At 40.9% G+C, this 26,834-nt stretch overlaps 1 protein-coding gene across 4 annotated transcripts in view; it reads left to right on the forward strand.

The window, feature by feature from the left end:
* Positions 1–26,834, forward strand: part of ARHGEF4 (Rho guanine nucleotide exchange factor 4) — a 1,506,374-nt gene that overhangs the window by 1,143,887 nt on the left and 335,653 nt on the right. For all 4 annotated transcript variants that reach the window (XM_044070170.1, XM_044070171.1, XM_044070172.1 and 1 more), the window contains one exon: positions 22,780–22,974. In XM_044070170.1, the coding sequence (XP_043926105.1) occupies positions 22,780–22,974 (195 nt within the window). The remainder of the gene's footprint in view (positions 1–22,779; positions 22,975–26,834) is intronic.

The raw sequence follows: 26,834 nt of genomic DNA on the forward strand, positions 1-26,834 counted from the left end.
GTAGCATTGCTGACCAAATGCTAAGCATTTTTCTGTTTTAGACTCATGGTTGTCCCCACAATTGCAGCAGTTAACAATAAAATTGGATTTGGGATGTTCATCGTGTTACACTGCTGCAGTCATCACACTTGGGTTATCCTGCCGTCAGGCGGTCCCGCAGTCAGCCAGAGTTCCAAAGTCTTGGTCCGGCGTCGGTTGCTGTCGCTTCTTTCCTGACGTCAGTGCGCCAGGGGTATAAAAGAGGCATCCAATGCCATTTTCTTCAGTCTTTCTTGCCGCGCAGTGCCCGAAGCAGAAGCAGTTCGCAAGTGCCGGTCGGCTGACTCCTGAGATTTTCAAATCGAATTTCAGACCAAAGTCTTCAATAAAGCTAAGTGCCCCATTGGGGAACCTTTTCTTGCCTCAGTCCGATGTCAGAAAAAGTTAACAATTGCATTTCTTGTGGGAAGCAAATACCACATAAGGACTTTCATTCTTATTGTATTCCTTGCCTAGGCCCAGACCATGATGTCACAGGTTGTCGGTTTTGTGCTAGGTTTAACAAATGAACTATTAAATGTTGGTTTGATTTCGCCCGACATTATTTTGGTAGAAAATTTAATTATACCATGCCTTCGGAGCAACCGACGACTGGAATGCATAAAAAATGCAAAGATAAGGACAGGCAGCTGTGACCCAAACCAGACTCCGAGGCCTCTGCTAGGCCAGTCGCCAGTTCTCCGGTTTTCAGTGAGGCACCTACGCAGCCCCTGACGACCGCTGATTTAGAACCCCAGGCGGCATCCAATTCCCAAGCGGAGATTGATAGGCCTCCACAACCTTTACCTTTAGGCCCTTCCTACTCCATGGCTGAAGGAGATTCCAGTGGAGTTGAAACGCCTTCAGTTGCAGAAGGTGTCTTCAGACCGACTACACTCACTATTAAATCCTATGCAAAGCTGAAAACCCCTTTAAAAACAAAGAAGACTGTACAAAGTCTCCAGTACAAGGCCCCATGCCTAAGAAACAGATGCTTAAGATGGATGAAGATTTAATTACCCTAATCAGGGGTTCCCATCCCCCTCCTGATAAAAGGCCAAGACAGGAGGAGGACTACGCTTCCTCTGACCAGGTTTCAATTTCCTCAGATTCTTCTGAGGAACAGGAATATTCTTTTCCCCATTATGAAGGCTCTGATGCTGAAGAGTCCATCCCTTCAGCATCTCCCCCAGAAGACTACTCTTTTGGGGAAACTTTACATACCATGAGGGAACATTTCCACTGGGAAGGCCAGGATTACTCTGATTCTAAGAAAAGGCTCCAAGAGTTCCTTTTACTACCCCAGCACAGACCACTTGCTATTCCACCCATGTTAGACATTGTGGATGATGTTTATTCAGAATCTAGCCTTAACCCAGATTCACTGCCTCCTGCACCAGCCAAACCAGACAGATACTACAGAGTCCCTGACTCACACAAATTCCTATATAAAAGCCCTGTTGCTGACCCAGAAACCATTTCCCAGGGTCCCAAAGGGGTTAAGACCTCTATTGCTAAAAATCCTGTACCCTCTGAAAGGGATTCTGGAGCACTAGACAGATGGGGAAAGAAAGTATATACCTCAGCTACTCTAGCTATGAGGGCCTTAAATTGCCAGTTTCACATGTTGAAATATCAACAGTATTTGCTGTCTCAATTAAAACAAAAAAATGATCACACATACAGAACAGCCTGATTACAAGGAAATGCAAGATTTGTTACATGCAGCTGAACAAGTGGGAAAACATACTTTGCAATGTGGATTTGATTCATTGGAAGCTTCTTGTAGAGCAGCATTGACAGGGTCCGTCATACGTAGGCATGCTTGGTTAAAAGAACAAACTTTACCTGATCATGTTAAAGCAAAGTTATTGGATGCACCTTTACAGCAGGATGTTTTATTTGGTGTAAAAACAGAAGAGGTGTTAAAGAAAATGGAGGATAAGGCAAAATCTATGCAGACGGTCAAGGATTTTTTACAGGTTCAACCCCCTCGTTTCAGCAGAAATTGGCCAACCAAAAACTGGTCCTTTCCAACTTCTGCCAGACCAAAGAGGGGCAAATACAGATGCCCAAGGGGCAGAGGTCAGTCACAAGGTTCTTACCAGCCTCGACAATGGGGTGCCACAACCCAAAAAGGAGGAGAAGACAGGTCTCAAACTATCAGAAGACAAACACAATGACTTACCCCTCAGACTGCCAAGCAAATCCCTCTTGGCAGCTCCCTTGGGAGGAAAACTAGCACTTTTTGCAGACAACTGGCACAGCATCACAAAAGACAAATGGGTCCTAAATATTGTATCTCAAGGATACATATTCCACTTTCACACTTTACCAAGGATAAAAGGAATGCCAAACCTGCCACCAAATCAATGGGCAGAGGCTCAAAAGCAAATTTCAGCTCTCATGGACATGAGAGCCATTCAAAAGGTCCCAACACAGGAGCAAGAACAAGGATTTTACTCAAGACTCTATCTAGTTCCCCAAAAGGACAAAGCCTGGAGACCCATTCTGGACCTCTCAAATCTAAACACATATCTGGAAGTACCCAAATTCAAGATGCTAACACTACAGCAACTTCTTCCCATGCTGGGCAAGAAGGCTTGGCTAGTAACGTTGGACCTCAAGGTGGCATACCTGCATGTCCCTATCAGACAAAATTGCAGAAGATACCTCCGATTTATAGCAGGTTCAACCCATTACCAATTCTCTGCACTGCCCTTTGGCTTATCTACTGCGCCCAGGGTCTTCACAAAATGCCTGGCACCAGTAATTGCATACTGCAGACAAAGACAAATTCAAATATATCCATACCTGGACGACTGCCTTATTCAAGCAGAAAGCAAGGACATTCTTTTAAAGCATCTGGCGTTTGTCAAAAACCTATTAAGTTGCCTAGGGTACACAGTAAATGAAAAGAAGTCAAAACTAGTGCCCTCACAAGACATATATATTCCTGGGTGACAGCTTAAATACAACGGCCCAGATGGCTTACCTCATGTCAGACAAGCAAGAACAATTGACTCAATACTTCAAAATGATGGCAACAAAAACCCAACTCCCTGCAAGAAAAATTCTGCAGGCCTTGGGATTCATGGCATCTTGCATACTACTAATACCATTTGCAAAACTGCATATGAGGAAATTACAATGGTACCTGAAAAGCGTATGGACTCAACACAGCCACAGCTTGGAAACAATAATTCCACTCATTCCCTGCCTTCAACAGGAGTTTCTATGGTGGGCTCAGGCATGTCACCTCAACAAGGGTCAGCCTTTTACCTTACCCCCAGCCAGGCAAACTATAACAACAGATGCATCGGATTATGCCTGGGGAGCACACATGGCAGGACAGTGTATTCAGGGCAAATGGTCTGCAGATCAAAGGCATCTACATATCAATCAAAAAGAGATGCTAGCTGTACAAAATGCCCTAACAGCTTTCAAGGACCTCCTACATCCAGGACAACTCCTAATAAAGACAGACAACACTACAGTGATGTGGTACATAAACAAGCAAGGGGGCACACATTCCTACCCCCTATGCAGGCAAGCAATGACCTTGTGGAACGCAGCACTGACCTACCAAGTTCAACTACAAGCACAATTCCTGCCAGGAAAGAAAAACACATTGGCAGACGATCTAAGCAGAAACATCATAGATCCTCACTAGTGGAAACTAGATCCACAAGTATTTGCAATGATAACTCAAAAATGGGGGAGCCCAGACATAGATCTGTTTGCTTCCCCCCAAAACTACCAACTACAGAAATTCTGCACAAGGACATACCACACACTAGCTTGGAAAGTGGACGCCCTCTCATTCAGTTGGAAAACATTGACAGTGTATGCCTTTCCTCCACTGCCTCTTTTGGCAAAGATGCTGCTGAAAGCCAGATTAGAGAGGCCACAAATGATACTCATTGCTCCAGACTGACCACTCCAACACTGGTATCCAATACTAAGGAACATGGCTCAAGGCCCACCATGGATTTTACCTCCAATTCCTCACCTGCTCGCTCAGCAAAACAATCAGATTCTACACAGCCAGCTCAAGACTTTAAATCTGGCTGCATGGCAAATTACCTAAACAACCAGTCAACACTTCTCTCTAAAGTTGTGATGGATGTCATTCTGGAGGCCAGGAGGCCCAGCACCAGGAAAGCCTATTCAGACAAATGGAAAAGATTCTGCGCCTGGAACCAGGCTAAAGGCCAAAATCCCCTTGTCCCAAATATTCCTCAGATTCTTCAATATTTAACTGAGATGTTGCACATAGGACTTTCCTTTTCATCTATTAAGATCCACGCCTAAGCTATTTCAGCTCAATACAACACGGATCCTCCTATATTTTCACATCCATTACTAAGACAGTTCCTCAGAGGGGCTAAGAACATAAGACCGCCCCGGAGAGCACCAACACCAACTTGGGATCTCAATTTTGTTTTGGAAAAACTTACACTACTGCCCTTTGAACCAGCTTTTACAGCTGATCTACAGTTTCTATCATGGAAAACTGCCCTGCTGCTAGCAATAACTTCAGCACGAAGAGTCTCAGAGCTACAGGCCCTAATGGCAGTGGAGCCTTTCATCATTTTTCACCAAGACAGAGTCGCTTTACGAACTAACCCTTCCTTTATGCCAAAGGTGGTGTCCAGTGTGGCCCTAAACCAAACCATTCATTTGCCCACCTTTTATCCAAACCCCCAGAACAAAGGGGAAAGGCTCCTACACTCTTTGGACATTCACAGGCAATTACATTACTACTTGGATAAAACTAAGGCTTTCAGAAAATATGACCAGCTCTTTGTATCCTATGTTGCAGGATCACATGGAAAGGCTATCTCAAAACAGACCATTTCAGAATGGATAGGACATTGTATCCATTTCTGCTACACACACCATGGGAAACCTGTACCTGGTAACATTAGGCCCCATTCCACCAGGGCTACAGCAACATCAACAGCCTTCCTCAGAGGGGTACCAACCAAGGATATTTTGGAGGCTGCAACTTGGAGTTCAGTGCACACCTTCACCAAGCACTGTCACTTACCTCTATACTCTAAAACCAGAGCTGGCTTTGCCACTGCAGTTCTGCAGGGCCTACTAGCCTCTCCAAACCCTGTTTAGTTCCAACACCCATCCTTAGCTTTGGGATTCAACCCAAGTGTGATGACTGCAGCAGTGTAACACGATGAACATAGTACAGTTTTGTACCTACCATAAATGTAGATGTTCAAGTGTTCACACTGCTGCAGTCCGGGTTACCCTCCCTCCATCCCCTCTGACCTAGCTGAACTTTTCTATACCTTTTCTATCCTGTACAACCTTTGTGGTGTATTTGCTTGTAACTGAAGGTATTCCTTTTATTCCTTTTACATGTTTTATTAGCAATATGTATTGCCTACCTACTTGGGGGCACCTGACATATGGGGCAAGAAAAACTGAAGAAAATGGAGTCGGATACCTCTTATATACCCCTGGCACACTGACATCAGGGAAGAAGCGACAGCAACCGACGCCGGACCAAGACTTTGGAACTCTGGCCGACTGCGGGACCGCCTGACGGCACAATAACCCAAGTGTGATGACTGCAGCAGTGTGAACACTCAAACATCAACATTTATGGTAGGTACAAAACTGTACTTTTTGCTGACTCACTCTTGTACTGCACTGAGCGTGCTCCTTTCTTAGAACTTGCTGGAAAACTATGTGGTTTCCCCGGTGAACCAGCAGGGGCTGTGACTGCCATGTGCTTAGGCCTGCTTCTGTTTGCCATGTGTTGCATGCTATCTACATTTTGCTCTGGAACCTGCAGAAACCATGCTTTTGTCATTAGCAAGCATACTTGTGTGCCTTTCTGTAATTTCATGGATCTGAGAAATTTCAGTGGCTTTACTCAATGTTAAATCACTGTCATGAAGCAAAATCTTTCTCTCAGCAGCACTATTAATACCACACATAAGCCTATCCTTTATTAACTCATCTTTTAAGTCACCAAACTGACACATTTTAGCTTTGTTTCTCAGGTCAGTAATGTAAGTTGGAAAAGTTTGCCCTGGTTTCTGATCTCTTGTGTAAAACAAATGCCTCTCTTATGTAATATTTGTCTGCAGATTTCACATTTCCCTGAATCTGCTCTTCAAACACTCAGAGTCTTCCTTTGATTCAGCCTGTACAACAATATGATGATTTTTCATCTTCTCCTTCATATACTGCTGGTGCATACACAAATGAACGGTCTCTTTCAGTGGCCTCTGACCCAGCTAGTTTTAGCAAAATGAATGCACTGGTGCATGCATCTTTGTCAGAATAAGCTGGTTGTACCCTACCAAAGGGAGAAAACGCTGAGAGAAGAAAGGAGACACTTTTGAGATTATAAGTATTTTCTTCAGATTTATTGTTTGAAATTATTGCATTGCCGCCTATGTTTCGGCGTTTTCTGGCTAGCTGAAGTTAGAAACAGTAATTAGAACACATCTAGAGCCTATTTACTGCATTTCCTGTGTTGCACTTAATTTAAAATAGTTTTTTCTTAAAATTGCATTTTACCTGCCTCTGGCCTAGCACTCAAGTGTGGGGTAATTTATTACACTGTTCTGACTAGTTTACTGTTTGTTTATCTCTGCTACCTTTAAAAAAACAAAAACAAACAAAAAATAAAAATCTTGCTTTTTTCCAACTTTCTGTAATTTAAAAAGTTCAGTTACAGAGTTGCTGTTCTGAACTGTTTGTAAGTTTCTTGGAGGCCAGTGCTTGCTTGGGCTAAAGGGAAGTCTCTATTTTCATCAGTGGCAGTGGTTAACACTGAGCAGCCTGCCTGTCCCTGTAGGAGTGGTTACTGCCTAGAAACTGTAGTTTTATTGGCCATTTTGGGTCAATTCCAAACTCCTTGATCTCTCTCTCTTAAAACCCTACAACTGTCTTTCTTTTGCGCGGTCTTGCGCACTGAGCAGTGTCGGGCAGCGCCGCCTAAACAGGTTTAAACTATTCCTGGCTCCACAAAGTCTGCTCTTCATTTTTTCTCTTAGAACTGTTCAAACTCTCAAAGTAATCACTCTATTCTCATTCTAAAGCCCTGCACTTGCTCAAATCTTATAAGGAAACACTAACTAACTAAAGCACTACACCCTCCTAGACTTCTCATAAGTACTAGGCTCCCAATTGGTCCTTTCTGATCAGTGAAAAATCAGTTCCCTTTACTAATCTGATCAGTAAAAAAAAAAAAATAGTTCCCTATACTAATCTGGTATGTCCAAGGGTCAGTTTCAGGGTTACTCTCCAGTCCAGTTGGTGAATCTGGGAATCCTGAGGCAATGTTACAATTGCCTTATGTACACAGACAACCCTCTCCTCCTTCCAACAAACTCTAATACATGTGAGAGATGCAGTTACACAGCCAAACTGGAGGCAGAGGTCTCTCAACCCAAGACTGGCACAGTCAGTCAGGAGGAAAAGGTAACCACCCACACCACAAATCCAGTCTCACATAGACCTATTGCATCTGCAAACCTAACACATAAACACACAAAAACATACTCGGAGGCTCTAAATAAAAATCTGCCTAAGCAGCAAAGACCTCCAAAGCAGACACCCAAGCAACAGCCACCCCTCAAAAATACCCACGAATCACATATTTCACAAAGTCAGTGTGCCACACAGTCACAGCCCTTAAGGCTAAACAACACACCAAATACATTTGTTATAGGGGACTTTATTGTCCGGCACACTGACGTCCCGCTCACCAGACTGAACAAGTAGAAGGTCACTGTAAGCTGCCTGTCAGGTGCCAGGATCCGCCACATAACTCAAGCACTCAGGTCACTCCAAAGCAAGTACAAATATGACTCCGTCATTGTCCATGCTGATGTGAATTACCTGAGACGTACTTTCCTGGACTACATGAAAAGAGACATAGAGGAGCTCTCTGATCATGTAGCCCAGGCTGGTATGACCCTGACCTTGAGTAGCATCTTGCCCTCACCAAGAATGTTGCCACAGTTTAAAGACAAAATGATCAGTTTCAACAATTGGCTAAAGTATTGGTGTCATTCAAAGGGGATCCAGTGTCTGTCAGCCTGGGATGACATGCTCGACAAGCCACGTTGCTTCGCTAGGGACGGCTTGCACCTGTCACCCTTAGGCTTTTGTATACTGGCCAAGGCTCTTGCCACCTCCATAGTGCTTTTTTTAGGCAAGGCTTAAAGGACAAACCCACCTCCATAGACAACCCAAGAATAAAAAACCTAAAGGTAATGCTACTCAATGCCAGAAGTCTAAACCTCAAGATGCACGCACTCGAGACTCTCCTCAGTATGGAGAAAATCGATGTCTGTGCAGTAACAGAAACCTGGTTCAAGGCTCCTGAGAGCACCCCAGCACTACCAGGTTATAACTCATACCATGCTTTTCGGCCCCAAAACTCGGACCGAAGCAAAAAAGGAGGGGGAATATCTATATTCATCAAAGATACCTACACCTCCAGGTTAGTGGCATTGCACGAAGCATCGGAGACCATCCATGTGCAACTAACAGAGGTCAAAACTGCCTTTCAGTTTGTAGCCTGCTACAGATCATCCTCCCTTTTACAGGAACCCCACTTGGCATTCCTGAGAACATTGGAGAATATGAAGGTCTCTCCAAACACCATGATATTGGGTGACTTCAACTACCCAAACATTGACTGGGAAAACTACTCAAGCCCAAACACCCTCGCCCAATGGTTCCTTGAATTTGTAAACTCTAATGCTATGGAACAAGAGGGGACAACATATTGGACCTGGTCATCACCAACATGGGGACTCTATGTTCCACACCAGCGGTAAACCCCTCATTGGTAAGATCAGACCATAAACTAATTTCCCTGGACATCCATATCCCGTCCCCACCCCCAGCCAAGGAAACCACTGTAAAAAAGTTCTCAAAAGCTAATCACACTTCTCAAGACTGAAGTGGAGTCCTTCAAAGCCCCTGGGCCAGAGGATAATACTGCCCATTCTGCAGAATCCTTTACAATTGCATTCTATGAGCACCTGCAGGAATGCATGGATCGTGCTATCCCAAATAAAACCAAGACTCACTCCTCCGTAAACAGGAGACCAGTCTGGTGGACCCCAGCCATAAATAAGCTATACAACAGAAGGAGGAAGCTACTACATGATAGAGCAAAATCCCAAAAAAGGAAGGCATCTCTGATCAGTAGTAGCAAGAAACTACGATCCCTCATAAAATCATCAAAGGCCAGCTTCAAAAGAAAAATTGCCCTAGACACTAAAGATAATCACAAGGCCTTCTTTAGTTATGTCAGGAATATGGGTGGAAATTCCCAGATATGCTCTGAATTGATGCATAATGGTACAAAATATACCGAACCTACAGACATAGCCAACATCCTGGCAGACAGGTTCAGTGCTAACTTCTCCCCCCCTTCCCCCCCAAAGGAACAAACGCCTATCCCAACTGAATGTAACATCCCTGACATCACAGATGCACAGGTGAAAGCTGCCCTCTCCAAAGCAAAAAACACAGCATCTATGGGACTGGACGGTGTCCCAGGCTGCGTCTTACACGAGCTCCAAGAAGAACTGAACCCTCACATTAAGTCACTGTTCAAACTTAGCCTTACTACAGGATATGTACCCAAAGAATGGTGTACAGCTACAGTGATCCCACTCCACAAAGGTGGCACCACAACAGACCCCGGGAACTATCGCCCCATAAGCCTGACTACTCTGATCTGTAAAGCTATGGAGCGTATTATCATGGAACTCATAAACAAAGACATTGGGAACCTCCAGACACTGGACCCTACCCAATTTGGCTTTGTTAAGGGCAGATCTTGCCTCTTAAACCTAGTTGATTTCTTTGAAACGGTTACCAAAGCCATAGATGAGGGCACGGTAGTCCACACAGCCTACCTGGACCTCGCAAAAGCCTTCGACACAATACCCCACTTGGGCATCATAAATAAGCTTACCAGCTTAAATATCAACCCCTAGGTCACAAGATGGGTTGCAAACTGGCTCAGGGATAGAACCAACGAAAAACCACAGTTGAGCACAGTTGAACAAAAAACCTTTATATAAAACAAAAAAACAGGGATAGAACCCACATGGTCAGAATTGCAGGTGCCACGTCCGAATCCAAACCAGTTACAAGTGGTGTCCCACAAGGCTCAGTTCTGGGACCTCTCTTATTCGGTATATACTTCTCTGAGGTACAGGCTAACACGGGGGGGGGACTATGGCTGACAAAGTTCGCAGATGACTGCAAACTGGGAGCCATAATCGACTCTCCAGCTGACACAAGCATCCTCCAAAAGGGTCTCACGGAAACGGATGCTTGGTGTCAGAGCCACGGTCTCAAGCTAAATGCTAAAAAGTGCATAGTCATCCCTTTGGGAAAAACACAGTGCCCACAAATTACCACATAGGCGGTAATCCATTAAGTACAGAAGAAGTAATTAGGGATTTGGGGACCCACATAGATAGTAATCTCTCCTTTGATAATCACGTTGCCAAAGTGGTTAGAAAGACCTTCTATATAGCCCACCTTATCACAAAAGGGTTCGCATCTAGATTAAGAGAGGTCATTGTGCCCCTTTACTCATCACTCATCAGGCCCATAATTGAATACAGTGCCCCTTTTGGGATGTACCTTACCCGACATCTGCAGCAACTGCAGAGACCACAAAAGTACCTCACCAAGAGGATCATGGGCCACAAACAGATGTCCTATACAGCTCGACTAAAGAAACTCCAGCTCTACTCAGTTGCTTACCGCCTACTCAGAGGCGATCTATGCCTGACGTACAAAGCCATGTCTAACTCAGAATTAATGGACATGCTCCACCTCAAAAAATCCAAATCCCTTAGAGCTACACGCTCCAGGGACTTAAACCTCAGCACAAAAATAAATAGGACATGCTGGAGGGACAGATTCTTTTCCCAGAGGCTCCCCTCACTCTGGAACAGAATCCCAATTCATGTTAGACATAGCCCCTCGCTGACCCTCTTCAAGCGAAATCTGGACGCGTGGATGGGAAATTGCAAATTCACCCCTGGGATCTCTTCTGTGTCCCTGCTTGACAGAGGCACAGTAAACTAATCTTAAAGGGCTACCTTCTGTGACCTACTATACAGAGGCACAGTAGGCTAATCTAATAGGGAGGCGAAAGCCAAATACACTCTGGCTAGGCTTATAAATGCCCTTGGGCAGATAGCCTAGTATCAACCTATGAACCTATGAACCTATGTATAAAATATTGTACTCTTGCTCAAATATTCTCTATAATTCTCTGCAATATTCTGATCAAATACAAGTGTGAGGGCTTTCTAAATCCCTCTGCCATATGAAGGGTTGGGTCTATATTAGAACACCGAGCATTCAAAATGTCGAGTGTTCTAATATCGAACCCTAGCAATCGAAAAAAAAAACATTGAACATTCGGAACAGCAATTTTTTTCCTAGGGGAAAAAATTTGCTGTTCCAAAACACATACACACAACACAAGCACACCAAACAAACAGCAATCCACACACATACACCTAAACTCTAACATCTAACCCTACACTAAACTATATAAACACCGTTAACTATCCACTTACCTTAACCCAAACCCTAACCCTAAGGTCTGTCACTATTGCACAGTCACCTCACCTGCGCCCTAACCCTAACTCACCTAACTCGCCCTAACCCACATGTCCACACAATCGCACACTTACCTGACCCGCGCCCTAACCCAATCTCACCTAACCCGCCCTAATCCACATGTCCACACAATCGCACACTTACCTGAACCTGACCCGTAACTTTCCACCAGGGCACTGAAAATACTGAAGCAACAGAAACAGACAACCAAATTCTTTCCCTAGGAAAGAATTCTGTTTCCTGTTACTTCGATATTTTCAGCATTCGCTGAAAACGGGTCGATATTAGAACACCTGACATTTCAAATGTTCGGTGTTCTAATATAGACCTGAAGGGTTTTGCAAATATGCATGAACACACACATATACACATATGCCAAAAATTTACGCCAGTATTTGTAACTTTGCCCAATGGCACAACAAGCTTCTGAATAACTGAACTTTGTGAAATAAGTCTGTCAGGCATTATAATACTCTTGAAATTGCTATACTGCAAGAAATCACCTCTTATCAGTGTAAGAAACATGTCAAATAACTGCACTGTGCAAATGAGCTGGGCAGAAGAAGCTCAGAGTAAGAAACATTTCAAAGTAACTGCATTTGCGAATAAACAGTACAGGGCACACTGAAACTTCTCCAAAATGGCAGAACTTTGCTAGATAATTCTTTACAGTGCAAGAAACACTCTGTAATAGCAGCACTTTACAAATAGACATACCCAGCACAAGAAACTTTTTGAAATGGCTGTACTTTGTACTTCACAAAATAGTTGCACTTTACACACAAATAAACTCTTTGGAATACGTGCACATTAATAAGCACACACTGTAAGTACTTTTACACATCTTTTAGTACTTTGAATAACTCTACTTATGCCATTGATCCAATACAAAGTCGTAGTTATACCAAAACACAGCACTTTGACAAAAATATGGAGTCCCCTTGCTTTATTTTGCTTAATGCACCCTTTTATCCCCTTATTATATTCATTTTGCTGATTTAATTTCTTTTCATGCCCTTTGTACTTTTCTTGTGCTCATTTTACTCTAAACATGCTCATTTTGCTTTAAACACACTTGTTTTGCTTTAAACATACTTGTTTTGCTTTTCTGATAATTGTTTTATCAAATATCTTAATTTTAAACATTTAGTTAATTAATAAACCTTTTGGGCCTCTCGCTTGTTTAATAATACCATTTGTGCCCTTGTAATAATCTGTTTTATCCTTTTAGAAAATAAGTTGTTCATGCAAGTTTTCATTAACTTTGGTTCTTTTCTGGCCCTTTTTCATGCTGGTTTCTCTTAGTTTATCTTCACTATTATCTCTGCACCTTGTGGCTCTGAATATCAGTCTCTGGAATCCCAGTTCTGACACCATGTTGCTCATCTAGTCAGGATGTAATAGACGATTCTTTATGGTTTCTGTTCAAGCAGCTTTATCATGTACAAACACATCACGATTGTAGCTTATTAACTTCAACTTAGGTACCTTATATACAAACTAACTGCATTCATTCTTGCATGCTCACTTTCTGACTGCACTTTTCAAAAATGGCACTGAGTATAGCATGTGTCTGCTATTTATATATGCATGTTCAGTCCTTGATATGCTTCTTAAAGACACAGCACACACGCTCTGTTCTACAGCATCCCTTATGAAGAGTGTCTGACTATCATCTTTATCTTTCTGTCTTTGCCTTGCAACCTGATATAAATTAATTTTGCCATTTCCTGAGTCACTTTCCAGAAGCTGGTAGAGTACCACTGGTGCCTTGTTCTTTGTTATTGCAACTCCTTTTTTACTCTCTTTGTTAGCCAACCAGTATTCCTTCCTAGCCTGGTCCATCTTTTCTATTTCCCACTTTTTTCCTGCACTCCTCCTTTCTTTTGATGACTTCATGGACTTCTGCATTCCACCACCAGCTTTCCTTATGTACCTTATTTCCATACCTGGCCTTGACCACATATCTTTTCAGTAGTCCTCACAAGTGTTGTTTTGAGGTGCTGTCATTCGTTTTCAGTTTCACTTATTTCCTCTTCTTCTCGAGGTGCTAGAGCTCTGAGTAATTTCTTGAGCTGCTGTTCATTCTCTTCAGTCAACTTTCAGGTCTTCAGCCTGGTCTCTGTTGATCTTAAGCCTTCTCTGACCACTGCTTCCAGATGATTGTCGCAACCTGTGGGTTATGCTGTGTGCCAACTGGGGATGACTGCAATTGAAGATTTTACTCTAGTGCCCTTTCCTTACAGACTTACAAACTCTGTATGAGTTGTGTGTTGACCACTCTTTTATGTGGTCTTTTGACTGTCTCTCTTGCTAAACCATGTGTTGGCTACTATCAAGCCATTTGCCAGACAGAAGTCTAGAATAGCCTCTCCTTCTTTATTCCTTTTGCCTCACCCATGTGGACCCAGGCAAGTTCTTGTATCCTGTTCTGTCTGTCCCAATATGTGTATTCAGGTAATTTGTTATCAACACCAATTCATGTTGTCCTGCATATCTAGTATGTCATACAACTGCTGTCTGAATGCACTCTCTTTCTCAATATCACAATCCTGCTATGGGGTATAGGCTAAGATTATGAACATTACATGAGTCTGATTGCCATGAATCTGTCATTAATTCTGATGACATCCATTCCTGCTTTCTGAAGCATCTCCCTTACCACAATTCCCACACCATTTCTAGCCTATCTTCCTCCCCATAGTAGACTCTGGATCCCAAGCCAAGTGGCTTTACTGCACTGCCTTTCCATCTTGGATCCTGGATACATAGGATGCCAAGCCTCCTACTTAACATCATGTCATCCACTTCCAAGCTCTACCCTGTTAGTGAATTTACATTGAGTGTAGCAATTCTTATTTAATGTCTGTCAGGTTTTACATCCAGCTTTCACTCAACAGAGTTATCCCAGTTAACCCAAGCTGGGCAACTGGACACCGGCTAGCCAGTGGCTTATTTACCTGGGGCTGCTGGGCTTTATGGTGGGCACACACTGACCAATAGGGGCACATACATCTTTTCCAGTTAGTTTGGTTTTATATTGTCCCACAGTTAGCATGGGTCTGTCTGTCTGTCTGAGATATTGGGATGGTCAAATCACTACACTTCTAATATATCTCAATTATTACCAGCTTCATAGCAATGGTTTCTCTGCTGTTAATTTGGCGTGAGTCCAATGACAAGTCTTGGCTATTATCAATGCAAAACCTTTCTGTCCTGGAACATATTTCCCCCTTTATAGAAAAAGAAAGAGACTTCCATAACTGTTTACATCACAATATTCCATGTTGTTACAGTGGTCTTTACTAGCATTGCATTTTCACTGAGCACAAAAACCATGTGGAAGTTCCTCTTGTCTCTACCTGTCTTGTACTAAATGGCTTATAGATTATTGTCATTTTCCTTAAAGTCAGGATATTTAATATTCCTGTCCTCATGTACTGAAACCTCAGTTGCTGGCTTGTTGACCGAGCTTTCTTTTATATTAGCCATGACTGGTGAGTTTGTTGATTTAGACTACATGAACAGATCATGTGACCCACAGTACTTTTGAACTATTCTCTACTGTCCCATTTTGATTAAAACTTGTTTTTCTGCAGCTTCAAACTCTGCAGCTGTTTGTTCTGTGGTCTCACTGGGTATGCTATTCTGGCCTTCAGTACAGTTCTGTTCAGGGGCTCCTGTTGCTTTCAGACACGGAATGTCTCTGCCATTCTCTATATTGGTCAACTCTCTTTGCTTCAGAAGGTTAATGAGGGAGTCGTCTTTATGTTTGAGGGAATTGATTTCCTGTTGTAATTTTGTTACGGAAGCATGACTTTCTTGCATCAGCTCAGCATGAGAGGTAAGGCTTGACAGACAATGTCTTAATTTACTGCTTGTTTCCTCCAAGGGTTGGACTACATTTTCAGCCTCCAAAGTTTTACACAATAATTTGCTCCAGCATAGACTCGTACTGTTCACCGATTTTGTAACATTTCTGTTTTCTTCCTGCAGTATGTCACTTTTGTTCTAGATCATTGATGACTTGATTCTCAAGTCACTGTTATAGCATCTTTGTATTTCATTATAGATTCATAGTGTTTACTAGGGCCTTTTTAAGCCTAGGTATGCATCCCAAATCTCTGACAAGTTTTGTTATCTTTGATAACTGTAAGCAGGGGTTTGGGAGGTGAAACATTTACAAGCAGGGGCCTGGGAGCTGAACCATTTACAAGCTGCCCATGCCCATTAGAGACATAGGTGCCAAACTAGGGATGCATTTCCTGTTCTGCATCCAATTGTCCAAATTACACTTGAATTGGGTTAGGGAGGAGCTCTGCTTCACATGGATGAGGAGCCTGTTCCAGCAATGGGGTAGTCTCTGGGATACATGGGTGTCTCTCCAGCAGGTCCTATTTATATCACAGGCAAGGTTTAAGTCTTTAAAATGGGTAATTCTGGTGCTGTTTGTTTTGCGGTTATGCAGGAAGTCCATCAGAGTGGGGTCTGCCAATGCCTTCTATGCCAGGCATAGATCTGCCCTCAACAGCCTACAGGAGAAAGAATACAGGCAGAAATCTGCATAAGACATGTTATATACAATTTGTATTCTTTTAGTGAGGAACCTCTGTGAATGTTCTAGTTGTTGGATATGCCTGATTAGGTACATACCAAAGGGGGCATTGTACTAAGTGATAGGTTTGATAAATCCCGGATACAGTGGCATAATGACTTCCTTGGACCTAGATGCCATACCTTTGTTTATAAGTTGCACAACATAGAATGATTTCCTCACTACAGTAGACAAGTGATGGTCAAAGACTAGATTACTGTCTTTGTGTGTCAACAACTCCCTGACTACTGGGTCAACTCAATGTATAGCTTTTTGGAATACCTCAGTGATCTGTACAAACTGCTTACTTTAATTTACACTTTTGTATATAGTTATTGACTTTATTTTCATTCTGTTGAAGTTGTGCTTTTAGCAACTTATTATCAGCTTGCACATTCTTGTATTTTGATTTTAGATCATGCTGGTGATTGTTAATCTTTTGTTGCTCCCACCACATTTTTCTTTTCAGTCTGTAAACAGAAAATGCTGGCTTAGGTTTGAAAGAGACTTCTGTTTTGTATTTCAGCACTAGGTCATGTTGATGTTTTTCTTTTTGTTTTATTTTTTTCAGGTTTACATTTGTATTTTACAGTTTCTACTTGTACAGAAAATTTGTTGTGTCTTTTGGATATGCCAGCCATTTCTCTATTTTATTTTGCTATATCTTTTGCTAATCAGGATCAGTAATCAACCTTGTAGCACACTGTGTCATTTTTCCTACATTTTCAGATTCCATCTGTTCTTTCATAGCTATTAGTTCTCTCTACTTAAACACAGTGCTCCCTGGCTATTTTAACATTTCTAATTCCTTATTTAATATCCTCCTGACTTTTTCTTGCAGAACTACACAATGTTGAACGAGAGTCTCGTTTGTTACTCTTGTTCATGGTTATCCTTTTGATGCACAAGTATATTTCATGTAATAAACTCTAATAGCTTCTCAACAACTTTGCCTTTCTTAATAGCACACCCAGAAAAGTTCTGCTCATCAGCCTTGTCTATTTCAGGTCCCCTAGAATATTTATAAAGTTAGAATCATTTTTCAAGTAACTCTTCACTTTGGATAGCTGTAACACTAGACTGCAAAACATCTGTTTGCTGCTACCCCTCTGAGATTTTCTCATGTAAAGCATTCTCATTGTGTTGTACCGCAGTACTATTTGTAACCAGCCTTGGTTGGACAACAGCATTTACCTTTGTGAGACCATTTTGTTATGTTTCAGCAGAACTTAACATCTGTTCATCTTTCATGATAGCAGCACTGATGTTGTTTTGCTTATGATATCTTTTGCTTCTCTTTCTCAGTACAGGTAACTTACCAATTTCACCAGGTTTGTGCATAATTTTCTCTAGTTATGTTACATAGCAGTTGACCCTATACATATAACATACGTATTTTTGTTCAGAGAAGGATACCAATGGATTCACATTTATGATTCAGACATATGTAAGTTGGGCAATCCAATGCAATGCTTTAGCACATATCATGAAATTTTTGCTTCTGTGTGTAAGCTTTCATTTAGAGAGGATTTGAAGGCTTTCAAATTTTGATTATTTCTTACTTGATTTGGGAGACCATTCCAGACATAAGGACCTAGATTGGACATGGTGCTTTTATCAAGTATATTTTTGAATATGGGTATGAACAGACTTATTATCTTGGCTGCTTCAAAGTCAGCAGTTTGTTCTCCTGACTGGAAGCCTTTTAAGCAGGGGGCAATAAGCGGTGTAAAGAATTTTATATATAAGAATGGCATGGAGGTATGTTGCTCTGCTCACTGAGAGGGCAGTTAATTTGGTTTAATAGTTCACAATGGTGTTTATTTAGGTATGCTAGAAGAGCAAAATGGAATATTTAATTTTCAGTGGTTTGTAGTTTAAGTGTTTTGAACTAAGTGAAATCATAGAAGGGGCAGACCATACTCTAGTTTTGGGAAGTGAACTTTTTTTTTATATGGCTGCCCCTGCAGTACTCATTTTTGAAGTATACCACTTTTTTTATGTGTTAAATGGACTAGCAAGACATCTGGGAAATTTCCAAAACTTCCCCCAAATCACAGGTCATCTGTCACTGCAGTGCTTTTAGTTAATTTAAATGCAGTAACCCCCTTTTGCATTTTGAAAATTCATCACAATTTTACCATGCTCACTGTTTGTATCACTAATTTCTTTCACCACTTTTCTTAAGCACATACTTTGTACTGCAAGAATGTATGAGGTCTCTCTCGCTACATTTCTTTCAGCAGCTTAGCACATTCACTATGCACCTGTTTGGTAAGCAACTTTCCGGCAATTTACTACATTAACATATTCAACAGTACTCCTCATTCTTCCACTGTTTTTCATGTCATCTAATTCCTGTTAAACTTGATTTAAGAATTGTTTCACTCACTTCTCTCTCAGAGTATATATTTTGGTTCTGGCTCTGTTCCTTCTGGGTGTGGCAAGAAATAAATCAATCACTCTGTCATTTCAATACACGCACACACATGTAGACACACACACACACACACACACACACACACACACACACACACACACACACACACAAACTAAACATCTTGAAGACATTAGTATAAATGTCACTTTTGTTAGACCCAAAGTCAGGAGAAGCATCATACCTCTTAACCTCTTAGAGCAAGAAATCTGGACAAAAACATAAATAAAAGTGGGACAAAGGCCCAAAAATAGGGACAATTTTAAAATATTACTCTTAGAAACTTAGAACATTGATAGAATAACAGATTTTGCATTAGCATAAATTTTCTGAAGGGTATGAAGTCTGAAACTCAAATGTCTGTCATTATTTTCTAACTTCAGTCATTAATGATTTGTCGCTAATTTGCCAGAAAACCACAATTTTATGGAAAACTGGCCAAAAATATGAGACAAAAATCTGGACATTCTCTGAAAATCTGTACAGTTGAGAGGTATGAGAAGCATTCTCTTACTTTCTCATTGTTGTTATTCACAGCAGCAGCAGTCACATTTTGCCAAAAAGATAGTAATGTCTCAACAAGCATCTATGTATCTATCCATCTATCTGTCTATATCTGTTAGACCTTCAGGCCAGTACTCCATGATTATGTTTATCTAAGTTTGCAGACAATGGTAAAATGGGTGTTGTTATTAAATCTTCCACTAACTCACAAATGCACCAATGTGGGTTAGACCATGTTAATAAGTGGTTCAATGGTCTCAAATTAAATGTGAAAACTGTAGCTTAGTTAATTTTGGTAAACAAAACATTTTCACATCCCATATAGGTAACACACTCCTTCAGTCAGTCACTGTCAATAAGGGATCTAGGCATTATTTTTGATAATTCCTTGTTTGATCATCTTGTCTGTGCAGTGCTTTTATCCATTCAGACTGATTGCAGGACAGCTCTTCTATATAAGAGGCTACTGAACAGTCTCCCTTTTAGCAATTGTTTTTTTTTTTTTTCTTTATCCCCTACCCCATACTATTGACATCCAGACAGTCCTCTATTAGCCCATTCATTCCTTTTACACACTTCTTATTGGGGAGGGGGTCTGACCAAAGCAAGTGGACCCAAATCCTGCTGTAACCCTGCAGGTGGGCTCTCCTTCTTCAAGGAGAGAGTGACCTTATTTTTTTTTTTACCCCATGACAATAGAATTTGTTTCCCCATCCCTTCTTTGTCTAGACAGGAATTTAGTGGAATTCTGCTCTAACACTGCTGGAAGGCCTTTCATCACCAGGAAAAGAGCAACCACATGGTCATTTTTCTCCTAAGGCAGCCATTTCCCCTTTAATAGAAATGAGGGTCAGAAGGCAGGCATATATATGTGCCTGAAACGTGTGGATTTTCTTTGTGTATAGGAGATGAGTATCTTAACTGGGGAATGAGCATGGATTATGTCATAATATGTCATAAAAAAATCACTTCTTATAATGACAGCCTACTCAAGCCTCTCCCTTCTACCACACTTCAGTTAGTTTAGCCACCAGTGGGGCATGCCGGAGCTTGAACAGAACCCCAGTCCCTCACCAGTGCTGGGAAAGCTGACAAGGGCTGCTCAGTCACACCCCTCAGCCCACACCCAGCACCTACACTTTCTGAGCTGATGTTTGAAATCTGGTTGTCTGGTTAAAAGTTAGAGTTCCTTCCTTTTGTGCCACAGATCCAAGCAGAAGGCTTTTCTAGCAATGTTCTGTTGAAAAAAAGTAGAGACCTTCAGGAAAAGATACTGTTTGTAATGATCAGACTCATTCTGTTTATCCTGGACAATTGCCCTGTGGAATAGGCAACTCTATGGCAAACAATGATTTCATTCCCCTCCGCTAACTAGTATTGCTGTGCCCTTATTGCCATCCATGTGTGAAACAAAAAAATGATGAAGAGGAAGAGAGCGTATATAGAAAAGACCCTTTGTCCATAAAACAATCCCCACCTTAACAGCTTAACCTTCTTTCATCTTTACTTGGGTCATTAGAACTCTGGAAAATAATCATATAGCTTACTCAACTCTTCTCTTAACAAAGTTCCATGTAAATGAGAGGCAGTTTTAGAAACCACTGTTAAACTAACCTGTTGTTGTGTCACCCTAATACAGGTCATACCCCATTACCTGTGATAGACAGTATTCCATTATTATCGCTCTATATAAAGAAAAAAGCTTTCTGAAAAAGATAGTCTGTTTAATCATGTTAATAAGGACCTGGATGATGTTTTTGATGAATCATTTTTCTACATTCCAGATTCTGCATTATATACATATTTTGTCCTGATGGCATTTCAAGTTGGGATATAAAATTAGGCCCTGGCCGTATATGAACTACTGCTTTCCTACATTTAAGTCTTCCCTTCCCCAGCTGTAATGTTAAGAATGTGTTTATTTGTAAAGTAGACTCCCTGTCTCTCAGTTGTCATGTCCCTGTCAGTGGTGTATGTAAAAACAGATCATGACTAGTTTCTTGCCTCTTGTTAAAGTAGACCCCCATTCCCCTCTTCTTTTTATGTATTCCTAGCAGCAGTATAAAATAGGAAGCATCTGTCTTATCATAGCTGCTGTAACTTTATAGCATAGAAGGCATCCATCCTCCTGCCTCTCATTTTGTGAGACTAGGACCAGTATAATATGGAGGACACCCTCTCCAGCCAACTTCTTTTTATTCAGTCCCAGTCTCAAATTGATGTAGAAAATACCCCTCCTCACTCGTCCCATGCTGGAAGTTAGCAGTGTTTAGCACAAAATCAGTATGCCAGATTGCTCATTTATACTACACATGCCAAAGTGCAAATGAGAATTTCATAAAAGTCTAGTAAGTCTTTTTGCACTATGTTACTCCTATTTGGAGTGGCTATACATGATAAATTTTATGAGTCACAAATATCCATGATAACATGTTAAGCTTCCCACAAACCACTTTCACAAGGCTAGCTTTTAAAGAATTTCCAAGTTACATCATATGTATTTTGATAAAACCATTCTGCCTGCTGGTCTTAAACTGGGATACAGTTCCACTGTCATTGGAATACGGTAGTTAGATCACTAGCATCAGAACTAGTGGTGTTACCAGTTCAGTCCTCACTAGAGATAAAAAAGAGAGGAAATGTTATTCTAATCCTGGCTTAGAAAGTCATGGTTAAATGCAGAATTTTGTCTGGTGCTGAGAAACATGTGATATAACTAATAAACAGATGTATAGTCCTGCTTAGAGCAGTAAGTTAAAAAGTACAGCAAATGCTTTGCAGATCTTATTTTGTGCCTAAAGGAACAATTAAACAGTTAAGGGTGCAGGGGCTGAAACTAGTAATATAACAGTTAACTTGCCATGTAGTGGGACAACAACATAAACCTGGTCAAATAGATCTATGTGCTTGCACACACACTAACTTGAACATGCACACAGATACAGCATCAACGGCTCTTTGATACATTAGTGATCAGTGACAGAAACTCAAAGGTAAATCTTCAGAACACTGAGAGAAAACATATCCTTCAAACTTCAAAATTTGTTAAAACACAAAGTATTTTTGCAGAAGAATTCACCCCCCTCAGTGCCTCTTTCCCTACTACTTGTTTATTCTTTATTGATTTTTACTTTTTAATGGTGTTTTTCAAAAACAGCATTAATAAACTTGATCTTATTTGCATGTACAAACTCTCTGAACTTTGGAGTAAGGGAAATGCTCTGAGGTATGGCTATTCCATTATTTTGTTACATTTATTACATTTCTGTGATCTCACTGACTGATAACAATCACAAATGTATCTCCCTTATGCCTGGTACCCAGTCTGGGCATAAGTACGAATGAAAATCTACATGTGGACCTATAGCCAATTACATAACCACCAGTTAGACAAAGGCATAGCAGCAGTGGTGTTTCATCTTTACTACTGCACAGAACAAAATTACTTGGGTCTGGTAACTGACAGAAATCTGTGTAAAGAACATGTAGTTATGGTAGATTTTGTACCATTTATGTACTATAATCCATAGATCACACTGAAGTGAAATCAGTAACTTGTGTCCTGCTATTCTTCAAGCTCCGAGTAAATCAGGATGAGCTAATGGATGACTACACCATGAAACTGGAAGATGGGAAGCCTGATGAAATTGGCAGTGGCACGCGTCGCCATGGGGCTGTCCAGTTCAACAAGGACCAGATGAGGACAAATGTCATTAATGAAATTATGAACACAGAAAAAGACTACATCAAACACCTGCGAGACATCTGTGAGGTAAGTGCATGTATGTAATTAATGCTGGCCTTCTTCACGACATAATTTCATGGCCTACAGCAAGCCTACCACTAGGTTTGTTTACAAATCAGAAGCATACAAAATAATGTGGTTAGAATACTTACTAATTTACTTATTTATGTTTTCATGGCTAGATTATCCATCAGGGTTGCAACCTATCTGCAGTGGAGTCCTGGGAGAAAAGCTCCAAATGTAGGTATAGGTATACAGACTGAGTGATAAACCGTAACTTGTATAATTCAGACAGAAATAACGTAATTCAGTTAAGTAGTCTTTGAAGAATAGTTATGATAAGAGAAGACATACAGTTTTCAAATACATAAATAATGCAAATGTAAAGGCTACAAGTGAAGAATGCCATATGCTTGCTTTGGAGAGTCACTTTACCCTTGCTGCCTGTCAGTCATCAGCCTCCACCCAGCTAATTAGCTTATTCCTTCCCATTTACCAGGGCATGGGTTGATGGAGAGGGCTCATCATTCAGACAGCGATCAGGGTGGTTTGTGATTTTTTTGGGGGGTATGTGGCCCTAATATTCCCATACACTCTTAGTGTGGTGAGAAGGAGGGGACATACAGTGAGTTGTTCATGAAGGATGTCACCTCACTTCTGCAAGGGGCATTCCCTTTAAGCACCACACCCACCCACCCCCACCCCCAGAAGCACAGGAGGTAGTTTCACAGGTCTCCACCAGAGAAATCCCACTTCCAGGAGAAACCAGTGGGCCGTACTTCTTCACTCCTCCCAGTTCCTAACCGGCTCCTTCAGTGCCTGGGCCACTAAATGAACTACAGTCTTTTCCTCTGTGCTACAAATCACGGCCAGTAATGTTGTATGGTTGAGAACAAGTGCGTGTGTGTGTGTGTGTGTGTGTGTGTGTGTGTGTGTGTGTGTGTGTGTGTGTGTGTGTGTGTGTGTGTATCTGCTTCACATGATTGAAAACTAAAAATATTGAATTTCATTTGACTGAGACTACAATACCTAATTTTCAAAGTACTGAAAACTCATTTGACTGAGTCTTGTTATACTGAAAGCTTACAATGCTGAATTTCAAAACATTGAATTTTAAGCCATAGACATGCACACTTACAACACCAACGACTAACTCTTTCCAAAACTTAAAAACTACTTACCCTCTTAACAGAAGCTGGACAATATAAAACCAAACTAGGTGGGAGGCTACACCCCCCACACACACACCCCAATGTGAGGGGCTGCACACCCCACACTCCCCAACTATATATACTAATTCCAGGATCGCACTACAGTGGAAAAAAAGGCATATGCCTTTTACTTCCCTTACAGTACTGTACATACTGCCACTACTGCTGAGAGCACACGAAACATCTGCCATATTACTTATATATTACTTTAGATACTGTCCATAAAAATGTAAAGAGACATACCCACATTTAGAAACACTACAACACTACTTTCGATATTCTGACAGTAAGCACTTTAAGTTACAGTAATGTTGTTTTATCACAAGCAAGTCACAGGTGAAGGGAAACACACATCACTTCTATGGCTTAAAATTCAGTATTTTGAAATTCAGCATTATAAGCTTTCAGTATAATGAGACTCGGTCAAATGATTTTTCAGTATTTTGCAAATTAGTTATTGTGGTGTCAATCAAATGAAATTCAGTATTTTGAGTTTTCAGTCATGTGAAGTAGACCTGTATATATATATATATACACTTAATGGTGGTTATCTCATCTGTGTTTGTTCAATAGAATACTGCAGAGAGAACCTAGAGATAACTATATTAGCCAGTAAAGTGATCTAAATGTATACACTAAGAAAATATACAAATTAGTGTCAAGAAGTAAATATAACAGGAACAGCTACTTTTATAAATTTTAATTTATTCATTTGTTAACCAGATAAGTAAACTAGCATTGTGGACCCTTTTCAGATGTAACTTGGGCCACAAGTAGAGGGATAAATGCAATATGCTTGGACACTTCAGAGTGGCTATTTAATCACTATGTAATTTTGAGAGGTGAGAGGAAATTGGACTGCATGGAGAAAATTTAGGCAGACGCAAGGAAAATATGCAATCTCCATAAAGACGTTTACTGGAAATCAAAATTTAACTTCAGACCCTAAAACTATGAGGCAAAAATTGTAATGCCTGAGCCACCAACTCTCCCATCACAAAAACTTTTCAGCCATGACCTGGGACAGAATATAAGGCCACTTTAGCAGAGCCAGTCAACCAATATGTTTCTGGGAGGAGACGAGAAACCAAAGTAGAGAGAGAAGACCCTAGCAGACATGAGGAGAACATGCCTCATTCTAGACCTTTTTCAGACTCAGCTTGGGCCAAAAGGGCCAGAGTAAATGCATTATATATTAACACTTAAGACAATTTCTCAACATGTTTCTGGGGGTAGAGGACTGACTTACTAGAGAAATCTCACAGAGACACTGAGAGAACATGCAGACTCCACACACACACACACACACACACACACACACACACACACACACACACACACACACACATAACGACCACAGATCAGGACCAGATCCCAACCCAGTAGTAGGAAGCAGAGATCTTGAGTACTGAGCCACTGTGTTACAATAGTAAGGTAGTGTTTTAGTGGTTTAAAAGAGGGCGTTTGAGGTATATATATTTTTCCAGAGATTATTCAGTAATGGTATGATGCATTTTTTAAAATTGCATTGACATAAGAGGTGTGGCATCTTGTAATTTTAATCAGTAGATTCCATGCTGACGTGAACTTACAAGTAAAAATATATAAAGTTCAGTCAATTTCAGGTTAAGGTGATGAATTTATGAGATTTAAGAATTTGTGGACATTGTACAACAGGAAGAGGTACAGTTCGTTGTCAAATGATGGCAAATGCTGTTTGGACAATAAAATGCTGTACTGAGTTTTAGAAGAGCAGTTTGAGTTTTGATGACTTTTGATAAACTTGATCTTGTTTAGAAAGGAAGTAGAATGTTATAGTTATGTAAGTGATACAGCCTTGGAAAATATTAGAATGAACTTTGGTTCTAGGTGTGGTGGTGGATAAAACTAGCCATATAAACAGAGCCAGCATAACATTTAACTTTATTTGTAAATGGACTGATGTCACCAGTGATGGTTATATTATTGAGTATATAGTAGTATGTAAATGTACAAGGACCTTTGTGGCAGTTGGCACAGAGGGATAAGGCTGCGTGTTTTAGTTCCTGTGGTACCAAGTATGATTCCCTGACCATTATTTGTTTACTGTGTGACCTTGAGTAATCCTCTTAACCAGATATTGCTCCCAGGTTGACCCTGAAAAGGGACTGTATGTTCAGAGGGCCTACATTTTTAACAAATGGGTATTATTATTATTATTATTATTATTATTATTACAATTATCATCATCATTACTAAAAAGACTGGAATTCGTTTTTTTGGATTTCAGGATTAGTTGAGAGGTTAATAAGTTTTCTAGAAGACAGAAGCTGGTTTAAAAAAAAACAGTTCTGCTGTTTTTATAATCATCTGCCAAGTGCAGGAGAGATGTGCTGTCATTTTTTTGAATAATTTGCAGATTATTGCCTTGGTTTGCCAATGGATTTAAATAAATTATAAAACAGGAGTGCTTTAAGGACTGATCTTTGAGACATCCCTTTATTGGCAAAAAAGGTGTGAATAGCACTTGACTCCATCTAGCAGTATATTTACTGTTATTTAAGTAACTCTGTCGGTGGCACCATGTGACTCTTAGTCTGTGTAGAAGACCCGAGTGAATAATGGTATCAAAATTTATGACATGCCAAAGGTTCAATACACTTCCAGTAACTATTTCAGATCATGTGCCACTCACAG

Source organism: Protopterus annectens, chromosome 4.part1, assembly GCF_019279795.1.
Source record: "Protopterus annectens isolate FY-2018-M chromosome 4.part1, PAN1.0, whole genome shotgun sequence".
Classification (NCBI taxonomy): domain Eukaryota; kingdom Metazoa; phylum Chordata; order Ceratodontiformes; family Protopteridae; genus Protopterus; species Protopterus annectens.